The sequence below is a fragment of the Cajanus cajan genome, chromosome 3 (assembly GCF_000230855.2).
Source record: "Cajanus cajan strain Asha chromosome 3, NIPB_CcT2T_4, whole genome shotgun sequence".
NCBI lineage: Eukaryota > Viridiplantae > Streptophyta > Magnoliopsida > Fabales > Fabaceae > Cajanus > Cajanus cajan.
This window is the reverse complement of record NC_138519.1, coordinates 23,721,218-23,736,590: the sequence shown is the minus strand read 5'-3', so window position 1 is coordinate 23,736,590 and position 15,373 is coordinate 23,721,218. Positions and strand designations below refer to the sequence as shown.

The window sequence follows — 15,373 nt, the reverse complement described above, 5'->3', positions numbered from 1 at the left end:
GCTTCTACCTTCATTAGAAGCTTCAACAAAGCTTAAGGAGAATCAAGGAGTCGAAGATCTAGGGAGGAACTTGGAGAAGACACCAACATAAATCTGGTTCTTCAACATGTTTTCCATCACACTCTTTTCATTTCTTCCTTTGATCATCACATTCACCACACCTTCTGTTGACAGTGTTCTATTAACAGCAAATCTAACCTTTCCTTTCTTGCTTTCATCAAGATCAACAAGCCACTCTTTATGGTTGGTCACATGATTGGAACAACAAGTATCAAGATACCAGTTTCAATGTTGCCTGACTCAATAGTTGTCGTCACCATGAGGAGCACTAGATTAGCGTTAGAATCACCATCTTGAGCCATGTAGGCTTCATCATTATCCCTTCTCTGGTGCGATTTATTGAATTTGCACTCATTAGCAATGTAACCATACTTCTGACAATTGTAGCATTATACCCTCCTCTTATCAAAAGTCTTCTTGCTCACCTTACACGATTATGACCACCTCTACCTCTTCTACTTCAGGTTTCTGCCTAATCTTGATCAACACCATTCGGATAACTACTTTTGTAACTTTTATTTCAGGATCCTCTTCTAGATCCTCTCCCTCTTTTACCTCTTCCTCTATTAGCTCCATCTTTCTTGGTGACTTGGACTTGTAAGGCCTGATCTGGTACCCTTTCATTATTTATCTCATTCATGTGTTGTTCATGAGCTTCCAGGGAACCTTGTAATTTTGCAATCTTCATTGTCTCAAGATTTTTGGACTCCTCAATAGCAACCACTATGTAATCAAATCGTGGAGATAGTGTACACATAACCTTCTCTATAACCATCAAGTCTGTAATCTTTTCGCCATAAGTCCTCATCTGATCAACAAGACTCAACACCTTTGAGAAGTAATCAAAGACCTTGTCAAGATTCTCCATCTGCAGCAACTCAAACTGTCTCCTAAGGGACTGAAGCTTTACTTTCTTAATCTTCTCATCACCTTCGCAAGATTTTTCAAGAATCTCCCATGCTACCTTTGCTAACGTCGCTGGGGCTATCTTGTCGAAGTGCATTAGATCAACCCACTGATGCAAGAAGAATAGAGCTTTGTAGTCTTTCTTCTTGTTCTCCCTGTATGCGGCTCGTTGGGCATCAGTGGAGTTTTCACTCAACTCCACGTACCCACGTTGCACAATCTCTAGAACTTCTTGAAATCCAAAGATCACCTTCATCTGTACACAGCATCAATCCCAATTCTTCCTGTCAAGAACTGGGAGGTTTCTAGCAAAGTTTCTGTTTGTCATTGCCATGATACACTAGCACTGTTACGTAAGAATTTAATCTCCACGAGTCTAGGATTGTTAAAGCTCTAGATACCAATCTGTTGAAGTAATGCACACATATGAAAACTGTATGCTATTCTTTGAATCATGTACGTACTTGAATTTATAGTACATCAAACACATTTGAATTAACTATCATCTAAAAGTATTAACTGACTCAACAAAATTGAATTAATCTCACAACATTACTAAGATAAAACATTATTACTACTTAATCTTAAACATTTGTTACAATTTGCCCATATGTTTTTTACAGGCAATTTGCCCATATTATTTCTGGCCATTCATCTCGATGGTTAATTTTTTTTACTATTATATTGGACAGTTGATATGATAAGGTAAATGAAGGATTATTTATTCTCTTTTGAAGCTTTTATGGCTCATTTCCTTGTGTTGGTTTTGGTGGTTGCTACTCAACTAATTGGTGGATTCAGTGCCCAGCTACCACCACCAATCTATGGAAACTTCATAAGCATTCTCACCATTGATGGTGGTGGAATGAAGGGCATTCTTCCATCGGTGGTTCTCGATCACTTGCACAAAGTTCTTAAGGTTTGAATCTGTTTGAATGCAAATTTAAAAGTGCTTTAAAAAAAATTTCTACTGAATATAACTTTTTAAAAAATATTTTTAACTTATATTCAAATGATTTTATATTTATATTATTATTGACATTCGCCACCACACATACACACATTATATTCTATAGTGGTTATTATGTTTCTTCTACGTCTTCTTAATTTTTTTATTTTGATAATAAAAACTAAAAACCGAGAATTAGGAGATCAAGCGTATATAATCTTTTAAAAGAATAAGGTTTTTTTATGAAGTTGACATCATTCAATTGGAAAGGATAGAAAAGGAGCTACGAAGACAGATCTAATACCATTCACCAAAAAGAAAAAAATATATATTTAATCCCATTTATGGAACCTATAAATTTATTGCACTATTTCTTGAATTAGTTTCCTAAAGAGATTGAGAAAAAAATGTGAGTACGTACTTTATTCTCATAAACTTACAAGCGAAGGCACTAAATAACACACCTAACCAAGATTTTTTTTTTCCTTTTCAATAGTTATAAAGTTTATATTAGAATACGACTTGATACTGGCTGATTGACCATTTTAGGGTAGTTTTTAAAATTAATTATGTAAATAGGACTCTTTTAAAATTATTTATGTCTTTGAGGCAATCTACTACAGTTTTGCTATGAGCCATAGCAATACTAGTGCCACGTGTAATTTTTTTTTGTAACTCAGAACAGCTTGAATTTAGTCACGTAGAAATTGCTATCGACTTTAGCGATTTTATTAGTGTGGCTATCGACTCCTTCACCATTTAAAATGACTCAATTTTATAAATAATAAATCTTTTTTCATAGGAAAAAAATATAATTCAAAATATATTTATTTTAAAACCTAATCTTTAAAAATATTTTAAAATTTTTTTTACAAATTTTTTTTTTTTTAAAAATAACCCTAAATAGTTCAGTGTACAAAAAATAAATTAATAGTGTATTTGAAGAAAAATTTAAATAAAAAAATTAAGATAAAAAACGGCATTTTTATAAAGAAAAAATTATTTAAAAAATGGAATTTTTTTAAAAATGATAAAATAAATTTGGAGAAAAGTAAAAAAAAAAAAAGGAGGTCGCTATGAGCCCTAACGACTCTGGTAGTCCATAAAACAATATATATAATTTATTTAAAATAGTAAACATAAATTATAAAAATACATGTGGAAAAGAAAAAAAATGAAAAATATAAAAAGAAAAAATAAATGAAGGGAAATAATATAAAAAAAATGCAAAAGCAAAAAAATGAATGTTAAAATTAAAAAATTTTAAAAATAATAAAATAAATGTGGAGAAAAATACATCTAAAAAAGAAAAAAAAAAGGAAAAATATAAAAGATAAAATTAACTAAAGGAAAAAAATGTAAAAAAAAAGGCAAAAAAAAGAATTATAAAATAAAAATTTAAAAAAAATTTGATAAAATAAATGTAGAAAAAGTATAAAAAAAAAAAAAAAAAAAAAAGGTCATTATGGGCCATAACAATATTGTGACACTATGACCCATAACAACCTCTTTTTTGTTTTTTTAATGTCATTATGGCTCATAACAACCTCCTTTTGTTTTATTTTTTATTTTCTTTTTTACTTTTTTCACTTTTACTAGAGGCGCTATGGCCATAGCGACCTTTTGTCGCTATGGCTCATAGCAACCTCCCTTTTTTTTACACTTTTTCCACTTTTATTTTATCAATTTTTTTAAAACTTTTATTTTATACTTTTTCTTTTACATTTTTTCCTTCAGTTAATTTTATCTTTTATATTTTTTTTTCTTTTCCAGATGTATTTTTCTCCACATTTATTTTATCTTTTTTTTTTTAATTTTATTTCAACATTCATTTTTTTTATTTTGCATTTTTTTATGTTATTTCCCTTTAATTATTTTTTCCTTTTATATTTTTTGTTTTTTTTTTCTTTTCCACATGTATTTTTATAATTTTTGTTTACTGTTTTACAAATTTTGTATATTTTTTCTTTTTTATTTTGTTTATCTTCTGTGACTCAACTTTTTTTTTCCAGTTTTTAAAATTATAATTAGCTATAAAAAAATTAAAAAATTATATATATATATATATTTAATTATTATATACTAAAATTTTAAATAAATTATTTTATAAAAATAATTAATTAGTGTCGTTATAGGCTATAGCGACTTCATTAATTTATTTTTTAATATGACTTTCATGGCTTCTAAAGAAAAATTACACGTGACACTAGTGTCGCTATGACTCATAGTGACACTGTAGTAAACTGCCTCAAAGGCGTAAATAATTTCAAAACAACTCATTTACATAATTAGTTTTAAAAACTACTCTACAATGATCAATCAACCCATTTATAAATTATATACTGGAATAAAATTATTTTAAAATATATTACGCCTTTCGGTGTCGTTAATGCTTATAATGATACCAGTGATACTTTCATTTATTTAAATGTTACACTTTCACTTCCACCTTTCTTTACAAATAAAATTATTTTCAACTTTTGTGTTTATTTATTTATTCTTTTAGGGGTTGCTGGTGGCTATAGCCTATAGAGACTCCAATTTACTGCAATTTATTTCAAAAAACGATTCACAATTATCAAAAAGTCTAAGAAAAGTGGTTCACTATGACAAATAAAGTAATAGTATATTTAAAATATAGAATAAATTATTTTATTTTTTATTTTTTAAGATTCAATTTACTTTTGTAATTTGAAATAGTTTAATTTAGTTCTGTGTTTTTCAAAAAAAAATTAATATTATCCTTTTTAAAATTGACATTAATGACATATGATGCAAGAATATATTGAACATCATTATTCGAAAATTAAATAACTAAATTAAACTATTTAAAAATAATGAGATGAGATTAAACATTTAAAAATAAAATAATCAAATTAAAAACACTTATTTCTTACAAATAGGCTCTAAGAATATGTTTATGCTAAATATAATAGGTGGGAGAATTTTAATTAAAACGGTTGGAATCCACATACATGCATGGATATATTTTGCTTCTATATATATACCTTGTTGAAATTATTGTGTTGTGATGATGCAATTGCTTTTATATATATTCCTTGTTGAAATTATTATGTTGTGATGATGCAATTGCTTTTATATATATACGTTGCTGAAATTATTGTGTTGTGAGGATGCAACAATTGCAGACCTGGACATGGTCCTGAATTTGATGGGGAGTTCTTGCATAACATCATTCGTAAGATATTGAAAGAAACACGACTGAATGACACATTGACGAATGTTGTAATCCCAACTTTCGACATTAAGACACAAAAGCCAGTAATATTCTCAAAATACAAGGTTAGCATACTTACACAGAATTAATCACACTTAATTACCTACAATGGCTAAAATTACTAAACATTACTATTGTGTTTGCAATTAACTTTGGTGATGCAGCTTAAGACACTTCCCTACTTCAATGCTAAGTTGTCAGATATATGCATAGCAACTTCAGCTGAACCTGCTACTCTACCACCCTACTATTTTGAGAATGATGGTGTTGAGTTCAATGTGGTTGATGGTGGTTTGGCTGCTGTTAATCCGGTAAATTAATTATGGGATGCTTTTATATATTATTACTATTTATATAATCTCCTGTTTGCACAATCACAACACTTTTAATATTTGAAAAATGTCTTAAAATAAATGTTATTCTAACTTTTTAATATAATAATTTTTTTAATTTATCTTTCATAAATTATTCAATTGTCACAATTAAAGTTAATGCACTTATTGAGAGAATGACTTATTTTAATAAACATGTATTTTAAAAAATTGATAGATTTAATGTTGCCCATAATTCATGTATAAAAACTTAAATTGCAGTTATTGTGGTATGGAATGGATATAACTTTTAAATAAATGAACACTTATTTTATTTCAATTATAAGAAACATAGGTTCTTGTTTAAATATGTCAATTATTTATTTTTATATCTTTAATTTATGAGAAAATAAGTTATGTATTGGCATTGTAAAACAAAATCTTTATACAATCATCCAATAATAAACCATTATATATCGTAAAATTTTTAATTGATTAATAATGTAATTTTTTAATCATTAAACTCTCCACTTATTATAAAAGAAATATATTTGTTAACTTGATAAAAATATAAGTCATACTTGTTGATGAGAAAACTAGTTTCTTGAATGTTGAATATAACCACAACTTCTACTTAAATAATTTAATTTATGGGTATTTATTTATAAAAATATTATTAATTAAAATTAATTAAGTTAATTATTTTCATTGGTCATAGCAAATTAGTAATGTTTCTTATATCGAGTACCAAATATATAGTATATATTAGAGGAGTGTACTCTTGTTCAAAAAAAAATTAGAGGTCTGTTCTGTTAACTTTATTCTTACTTTAGATACAGTAAATAATTAATTCTAAATCCTTTAATTATATTTTATTTAAAATTCACTTACTTAATAAAGAAAAAAATATTAAATGTATTCAATTTTCATTTAATAATTATTTTTTGTGACGAATTAATTAAGAGGGTAGTTAGCAAATTAATGATATTGTATTAGGTATTATTAATTGTCTCTTCTTGTTACTACTAAAACATATATGCTAATAATCACACATGAATGTACAATCTATGAAGTTTAACGAGATGAAGTTTAATATATATGATCAGACAGAAGCTGCATTGAGTGAAGTGATACGACACAACAAGTATACCAAAATTGTGGCACTATTATTAGGGACTGGAGTAACAGAAGTTGAGGAGAAGTATGACGTTGAAATGGCTGCTAAATGGGACAAAATTCGTTGGATACAACCTGGACTTGAACTTCTTCCTCGTGCTTCTATGGACATGACTGAACATTACCTTGCCACAGTCTCAGGCCTCCAACCAACAAATAGCTACCTTCGAATTCAGGTATATATAGTGCTTAAAGATAATTGTAAAGACATGTCAGTTATTTCTAACAATTTTTTTTAATAATGGTTGAAATTTGATATAAATAAAAAAAGAAGTAAATTTTATATCTCATTTAATAGGCCTTTCCTGATTAATTATTAAGTGAATCATATATAATTTTTCCTGAATAGTTTTCCTTAAGTACAATTCCATGTTTTAGGACTATTTGTTTTAGAATAATTGATGAATCATGTAATGACAGGAATATAACTTGAGTTCTGCCTTGGATACTATCAACGTAACAAAAGAAAACTTGGACAAACTTGAGGAGGTAGGTAAAGATAAACTATTGCAAAAAAAATGTTGTAAGGATGAATGTGGATACTTTTGATTTAGAAGAAACAAACGAGTACTAGTGCAAAAAAGGCTTTTAAAATCGGTTATTTTTAACTTTTAAAATCGGTTCCGTAACCGATTTTAAAAGAGCCGATTTTAAAAGTTAAACTTTTAAAATCGGTTAAATAACCGATTTTAAAAGTAAACTTTTAAGATCGGTTATTTTATAACCGATCTTAAAAGTGCTGGTTAAGAAAAAAAATTAAACTGGAACGGGTTGTTCCAAAACTGGAATGGGCCGTTCCAGATTGTGAAAAGGACTAATTGAAGAACGTAAATCAGAACGGCCCGTTCTCCTTTCAGTATGGTCAGTTCTGCAAGGAGAACGGGTCATTCAAAACAGGTCATTCTCCTTGAAGAACAGGCTGTTTTCCATGCAGTATGACCCGTACTGAAAGGAGAACGGACCGTTCTCCATGCAGAACGGGTCGTTTTCCTTGCAGAATGTAACAGCCCAATTTTCACTAGGCCAAGAGCCCAATTAAGGTAGTTTAGTAGCCCGGAACAGGGCGTTCCAAAATTGGAACGGGCCGTTCCAAATTAGTAAATAGACCTACTTTTGGTAGTCTAGAACGGGCCGTTCCAAACCATTAAGTTGGCCTACAATTCTTAGTTGAGAACGGGCCGTTCCGGAGGTGAGAACGGGCCGTTCCAAAATATGACCATTGTGAGTATTAAATGCACCCCAGAACGTGCTATTCTGATTTGGGAACGGACCGTTCTGGATGTGACTTTTGCCCATGATTTTAGGCTCCAGAACGGACCGTTCCGGATTTGTAACGGGTCGTTCAAGCGAAGCCTGATGCCTATAAATTGAGCCCTCTGCCACTCCCAAAAAATACACCTCTCATTTTCTGAATTATTTTCTTCTGCTCTCTCTTCTTTTCCCTCTACTTTCTGCTTCAGACCAAGGGGAACCCAGCGAGGGAGACCAACCAGATCTCGTATAAATTCAGCTTCTACATATCCAGGTACGGGGGAAAAGGGAATTATTTACATGTAAAGTTATATGAGGGAATCGGGTAGAGGAAGAACCCGTAGAATTATGAGTAATTTTTTAATTATTTCTGTTTGAAGAATTATTTGTCTTATATGATTTTGTATATCTTTAGGACTATGAATATATATTTAATTTGTAAAAATGATGATTTGGGAGAAAGAACGAAATTATAGAAAAGTGCCTGTAAGCTAGGTTTTGGGAAAATTAGATTATTTCTGTTTGAGAAATTGATGATCCCATTAGATTCTGTATGTGTTGAGGATTAGAAATATATATTTAATATGTAAGAATGATGATCTGAGAGGGAGAAGGAAATTGTAGAAAAGTGTCTGTGAGTTAGGTTTTGGGAATAATTGGGGGTTTTACCGTTTATGTTAATATTATATTAAATTGGTAATTCCATTGATTATTATATTAATTTATGAATGTTATTGTTATATCACTTGATGAAAATTGATGATTTAGATGTGAATTGCTTGAGGTGTATGAAATCCTTATTTTGTTGGACTTATCCGTTGTGTGTATGTGATATGGAATTGAGCTATGAGATGAGATGTTGTATGGATGTGATTATGATTGTGATTGTGGTTCTTCACATCAATGACTAGGGGTGGCACGGCCCCTGGGAAAGTGATGCTATAGGGAGGGCGTGACCCTGACATGATGTGGGATGAGTGAGACAATTAACACATATCACTTATGTCAATTGTGGCGTGGCCTTGACATAGTGTTAATTGTAAGAATTGCGTGGATTGTGATGTGATTGTGGTTCTTCACACCTATGACCAGGGATGACCACACCCCGAGATTGTTACCTGAGTATCGTGATCTTGGTTAACATGTTAGGGGTGAGCACGACCCTAGGTTAAGGGTAACGTGACCTTGGCACAGTGTTATATCAGGGGTGAGCACGGCTCTGGATTGTTACGTGGGTATCGTGACCTTGGTTAACATGTCAAGGGTGAGCACGGCCCTGGGATAGGGATAACGTGACCTTGGCACAGTGTTATATCAAGGGTGAGCACGGCCTGAGATTGTTAAATGGGTAGCGTGACCTTGGCATAGTGTGAAGTGCAAGATTTGTGATGATTGGTGTGATTGAGAATTATGATGTGATGACGATGCATGGTTGATTGATATACGTTATGCTGAAATATTTATGAATATTAAGTTATAATGAGATAATATGTTGTGTTTTCTTATGTGCTATATATATAGATGTTTTCTTTTCTCACCGTATAAATTGTTGATGTTTTAGGTGAGAAAGATCCGGCTTCGAGTGGCATCTAGAATGCCAACAGTGGAATTGTGGGTATGCTCTGATATTGTGACATCGGGGTAAGGGATTTTTAGGACATAGATTTTTATATGGATTTGGAATTGTAATTATTACTTTTGAAAATAATTTGAAACTCCTGTGTTTCATTTTTATTATTGTGGTTATTGAAGAATAATTTTGAAGATTCTCATGTGAACCCTTTTACCAAAATTGAAAAATTTATTTGTAAGTTTTCATTATTACAATATATGTGTTGGGGTAGTAAGGGTGTCACGTTAAGTGGTATCAGAGCAGGTCGATCCAATCAGCTGTGAGTTATGAGTCTACTATGCTTGTTTGGTAGATAATTGATGTAGTGAATTGATTGTGGAATTTATTGATATGTTAGTATGATGATTGATTTTGTTTATTGTTATTTAATTGTGTGTACTCTAACAATGTTTTGCATTATGATGATGATAATGATGATGATGTTTCCCTTGTGTTAGTGTTGTGCTTACACTTATATTATTTTCTCATAGTTTGGCTGAAAGACATGATATAGTTTAGTTGATGCTATTCATGATTGCTTATTTGTTTTGATACTTCTTGCTTATGTAAGAAGTAGTGGTTGAGTGCTATCGCTCGTGTTGCGAGCTTATGTGCCAGTAATAGTGGACGAAGCCTTGTGCTAACCAACTAGAACTATTAAAACCTTGAATGTGGGTGAGACATTGATTTGTCGAGTGTATTAAGAGTTTACGATTTGTAGAGTTTCTGAAAGCTATAGTTCTAGTGATTGAATCTAAGAGGTTATGTGTTGAGCATTAGAGCTTTGAGTGTTCTTGATGAAAGGTTAGAGTGTTGGTGATTTCCTTAAGTTTTGATGCTTGCATATTAACCTTGTTAGGGATTAGGTTGCATAAGGATTTTATTTCAACTCTAAGTCTTTTGTGTGGAGTATGTGAGTTGTTTTGGGTTTAGGATTGTAGTGAGAAGCTTGGATATGAGTTTGACGTAAAGGAGTGAGTTTGAAAGGATTAAGGTATTTTGTGGGATGTTAGTACACTATTGTTGTATGGTGTAGGGGATATTTTCGTTGCAGTTTTGTTGTGCCAATATCAGTATAGTATTGATAGATTTAGATTTTATGGTCTTCACAAAAGTTGTAGCCTTAAACGTTATCTTTCCAATAGAACTTGAATCAGATAAAACGAAGGTCTAGAACTCCAGTTATAGCTACTTTGTGATCAAAGGGGTAGTTGTAAGCGCTGAATACATCTGCTGTGGTTTTTTGAAATTTTTAGCTAAGAATATGATTTTTTTTGGAATCTTATGTTATAAGAGTTGTAGCTTATTCTCTTAGCTTTCTTTTGAGATAGGTTTGAGATCATTTGGATGAGTATAATTCTTTGTGTGTCATTTACTTTGACAATTGTTGAAGGTAGGTATATGCTATAATGATGTTTTTGAGTTGTTAGGCATAGCAAGGATAAAAAAAATAGATTTGGATATGATGTTTTGAGGTTTTGTCATTGAGAGGTTGTTTAAGATGATATGATGCTATGTGGTAAGGTTGGTTCATGTACATGTTATATGGAGTAAATGATGATTGATTCGTACATGCTTAGGAATGGTATATATGAAGGTTTAAAGTAGGTATTCTAATATGATTTGATGTGCATGTATGTTGATATGAGGATAGATGACCTTATGGATCAATTAGCAAGTATTGATGTGTTTAGTAAGATTGACCTTAGGGTGTGATATCATCATATTGGAGATGAGGATGAAGATGTATCCAAGACAGCTATACGCTAATTTATCTAAGTATGATTTTTGATTGTATGAAGTGAGTTTTCTAGGTCCTGTAATTTCTGGCGGAGGTATAACGTAGATCTATCTGACATAGAAGTTGTGCTTAAGTGAGAGATACTTGAGTCTATTAGTGAGGTTAGGAGTTTCTTGGGTTAGCTCATTACTATTAGAGATTTATTGAGTAAATTTCTAAGATAGCATTACTTTTGACTAGGTCGTCTAGGAAGAGTGTTGTCCTTGTGGGGGATAGTAAGTGCAAGAGTAGTTTTCAAACTTTTAAGGAAAGATCGACTAGTGCACTAGTGTTTAGCATTGGCTGATCTTAGTAAACTTTTTGTGGTATAGGTTGATGTTTCTAAGATAGGTTTAGGTGGAATGTTGATGCAAGAAGGAACAGTAGTAGCTTATGCTTCTAGGAAATTGAGAATTCAGGAGAGGAATTATCTTACCCATGACCTTGAGTTAGCGGTTTTAATATTTATACTAAGATTTGGAGACACTACCTATATGATTCTAAGCTTGAGGTATTTAGTAATCATAAGAGCCTTAAATATCTTTTGACCAAAGGAGTTGAATATGAGATAAAAGAGATAGTTGAGATTTCTTAAGGAATAAGATTTTGATCTTATTTATTATCCAGGCAAAGCCATTTTGGTGACCGATGCTTTCATTATTGAGACCTTTATATTTGTCTTCCCTTTCGATTAGAGAGATGAATCTTTTTGGCTCAAATTAGAGATTTAAGTTTGGCTTATAAGGTTACCCTTAGTAGTGTGAGACTAAGTATGACTTGAGTAACGAATGGATTGTTGAAGGAAATTGGAGAAGCATTATTAGTTTATTCATTTTGGTGACAAGATATGATGCTATAGGATAAGGTGATGGATAAGAGTTTGACTTGGGTGTAGATGGAGTGGTGAAATTAGAGATCTGATATGTATACCTAATGAACTTATGCTTAGGTGCTTGATCTTAAGAGATGAACATAGAAGTAAAACCAATATTGTGGTAGATGCCTTGATTATGATGACCTCTGATATATCATTTTTGATGATTTAAGGGTTGGATTTAATTGAAGAATTTAGAGACTTATGCTTGGTGTGTGAGATTATCCTTAGGATCATTGAATTGATTATGTTGAAAGTGACTAGTGAATTAATAGATGAGATTAGAGAAGTCTAGGAGTCAGATCCTTTCTTAGGGAACCAAGTGGAGAAGATTGGTAGAAGTATAGATAACCATTTTTGAGTAGAAATCGACATTGTTTTGAGGTGCAAGAACAAACTTGGGTGCTTAGTAACCTTGAATTAAGAAAAATGATCTTAGAGGAAGGACATAAGAGTATTCTTAACATTTATTTAGGAGTTACTGAGATGTGTCGGGACCTTAGGAGGATGTATCAGAGTGGTGCAGCAGAAGCATGGTGGCCTAAGATAAAGAGAGGAGTAGAGGAATTAGTATACTCGTGTTTAGTATGCTGGAAGTCTTTAGGAATTTTTGTAGCACTTAGACGTCCCATTTTGGAAGTGAGATGGTGAGTGGATAGACCTTAGTTGAATGTTTGTCTGAGACGCTTAAGAGATTGATCCTCTTTGGGTTATAGTGGATAGACACACCAAGTTTACTTATCTTATCCTTGTTGATAATAGACATTCCTTGGTGAAATTGATAGAGTTGTACATCTATAAGGTAGTGAGGTTGCATAGGAATTAGAAAGCAAGATGCGAGAAGTCTACCATTGCAAAAATTTTGGGGACGAAATTTCATAAAGGAGGGGAGAATTATAACAGCCCAATTTTCACTGGGCCAAGAGCCCAATTAAGGTAGTTTAGAAGCCCGGAACAAGCCGTTCCAAAATTGGAACGGGCCGTTCCAAATTAGTAAATAGACCTACTTTTGGTAGTCTGGAACGGGCCGTTCTGGATTTGGAACGGGCCGTCCCAAACCATTAAGTTGGCCTACAATTCTTAGTTGAGAACGGGTCGTTCCGGAGGTAAGAACGGGCCGTTCCGGAGGTGAGAACGGGCCGTTCCGAAGGTGAGAACGGGCCGTTCCAAAATATGACCGTTGTGAGTATTAAATGCACCCTAGAACGGGCCGTTCTGGTTTGGGAACGAGCCGTTCTGGATGTGACTTTTGCCCATGATTTTAGGCTCCATAACGGGCCGTTCCGGATTTGAAACGGGCCGTTCCGGCGAAGCCTGAAGCCTATAAATTGAGCCCTCTACCACTCCCAAAAAACACACCTCTCATTTTCTGATTTCTTTTCTTCTGCTCTCTCTTCTTTTCCCTCTACTTTCAGCTTCAGACCGAGGGGAACCTAGCGAGGGAGACCAACCAGATCTCTTATAAATTCAGCTTCTACATATCCAGGTATGGGGGAAAAGGGAATTATTTCCATGTAAAGTTATATGAGGGAATCGGGTAGAGGAAGAACCCGTAGAATTATGAGCAATTTTTTAATTATTTCTGTTTGAAGAATTATTTGTCTTATATGATTCTGTATATATTTAGGACTATGAATATATATTTAATTTATAAAAATGATGATTTGGGAGAAAGAACGAAATTATAGAAAAGTGCCTGTAAGCTAGGTTTTGGGAAAATTAGATTATTTATGTTTGAGAAATTGATGATCCCATTAGATTCTGTATGTGTTGATGATTAGAAATATATATTTAATTTGTAAGAATGATGATCTGAGAGGGAGAACGAAATTGTAGAAAAGTGCCTGTGAGTTAGGTTTTGGGAATAATTGGGGGTTTTACCGTTTATGTTAATATTATATTAAATTGGTAATTCCATTGATTATTATATTAATTTATGAATGTTATTGTTATATCACTTGATGAAAATTGATGATTTAGATGTGAATTGCTTGAGGTGTATGCAATCCTTATTTTGTTGGACTTATCCGTTGTGTGTATGTGATATAGAATTGAGCTATGAGATGAGATGTTGTATGGATGTGATTATGATTGTGATTGTGGTTCTTCACATCAATAACTAGGGATGGCACGGCCCCTGGGTAAGTGATGCTACAGGGAGGGCGTGACCCTGACATGATGTGGGTGAGTGAGACAATTAACACGTATCACTTATGTCAATTGTGGCGTGGCCTTGACATAGTGTTAATTGTAAGAATTGCGTGGATTGTGATGTGATTGTGGTTCTTCACACCTATGACCAGGGGTGAGCACGGCCCGAGATTGTTACCTGAGTATCGTGACCTTGGTTAACATGTTAGGGGTGAGCACGGCCCGAGATTGTTACCTGAGTATCGTGACCTTGGTTAACATGTTAGGGGTGAGCACGACCCTAGGTTAAGGGTAACGTGACCTTGGCACAGTGTTATATCAGGGGTGAGCACGGCTTTGGATTGTTACGTGGGTATCGTGACCTTGGTTAACATGTCAAGGGTGAGCACTGCCCTGGGATAGGGATAACGTGACCTTGGCACAGTGTTATATCAGGGGTGAGCACGGCCTGAGATTGTTAAATGGGTAGCGTGCCTTGGCATAGTGTGAAGTGCAAGATTTGTGATGATTGGTGTGATTGAGAATTTTGATGTGATGACGATGCATGGTTGATTGATATACGTTATGCTGAAATATTTATGAATATTAAGTTATAATGAGATAATATGTTGTGTTTTCTTATGTGTTATATATATAGATGTTTTCTTTTCTCACCGTATAAACTGTGGATGTTTTAGGTGAGGAAGATTCGGCTTCGAGTGGCATCTAGAATGCCAACAGTGGAATTGTGGGTATGCTCTGATATTGTGACATCGGGGTAGGGGATTTTTAGGACATAGATTTTTATATGGATTTGAAATTGTAATTATTACTTTTGAAAATAATTTGTAAACTCCTGTGTTTCATTTTTATTATTGTGGTTATTGAAGAATAATTTCGATGATTCTCATGTGAACCCTTTTACCAAAGTTAAAAAATTTATTTGTAAGTTTTCATTATTACAATATATGTGTTGGGGTAGTAAGGGTGTCACACAGAATAGGTCGTTCTCCTCGCAGAACGGACCGTTCTAGATTCGAAATTTACCCAGAATGAACCTACAACGAAAATAGAGACAAGAGAAGA

The 15,373-nt window shown here is 32.8% G+C and overlaps 2 protein-coding genes across 2 annotated transcripts; one reads left to right on the top strand and one right to left on the bottom strand.

The window, feature by feature from the left end:
* Positions 1–580: 580 nt before the first annotated feature.
* Positions 581–1,222, bottom strand: LOC145956150 (uncharacterized). Its single transcript, XM_083071716.1, has one exon. It carries the CDS (start codon positions 1,220–1,222, stop codon positions 581–583), a length of 642 nt encoding a protein of 213 aa, XP_082927842.1.
* Positions 1,223–1,708: 486 nt separating this feature from the next.
* On the top strand, positions 1,709–7,189 carry LOC109788458 (patatin-like protein 1). Its single transcript, XM_083071715.1, has 6 exons — positions 1,709–1,885; positions 2,299–2,324; positions 5,065–5,218; positions 5,318–5,464; positions 6,571–6,816; positions 7,061–7,189. Exons 1-6 carry the CDS (start codon positions 1,709–1,711, stop codon positions 7,187–7,189), a joined length of 879 nt encoding a protein of 292 aa, XP_082927841.1.
* The last annotated feature ends 8,184 nt before the right edge of the window (positions 7,190–15,373 follow it).

Bases quoted from the DNA above. Each gene is read 5' to 3' on its own strand.
- LOC145956150 (XM_083071716.1), bottom strand. From the start codon at position 1,222: ATGAAGGTGATCTTTGGATTTCAAGAAGTTCTAGAGATTGTGCAACGT.
- LOC109788458 (XM_083071715.1), top strand. From the start codon at position 1,709: ATGGCTCATTTCCTTGTGTTGGTTTTGGTGGTTGCTACTCAACTAATT. The intron at 5,219-5,317 runs GTTAGCATACTT...TTGGTGATGCAG, and splicing joins TAATATTCTCAAAATACAAG to CTTAAGACACTTCCCTACTT. The intron at 5,465-6,570 runs GTAAATTAATTA...ATATATGATCAG, and splicing joins GTTTGGCTGCTGTTAATCCG to ACAGAAGCTGCATTGAGTGA.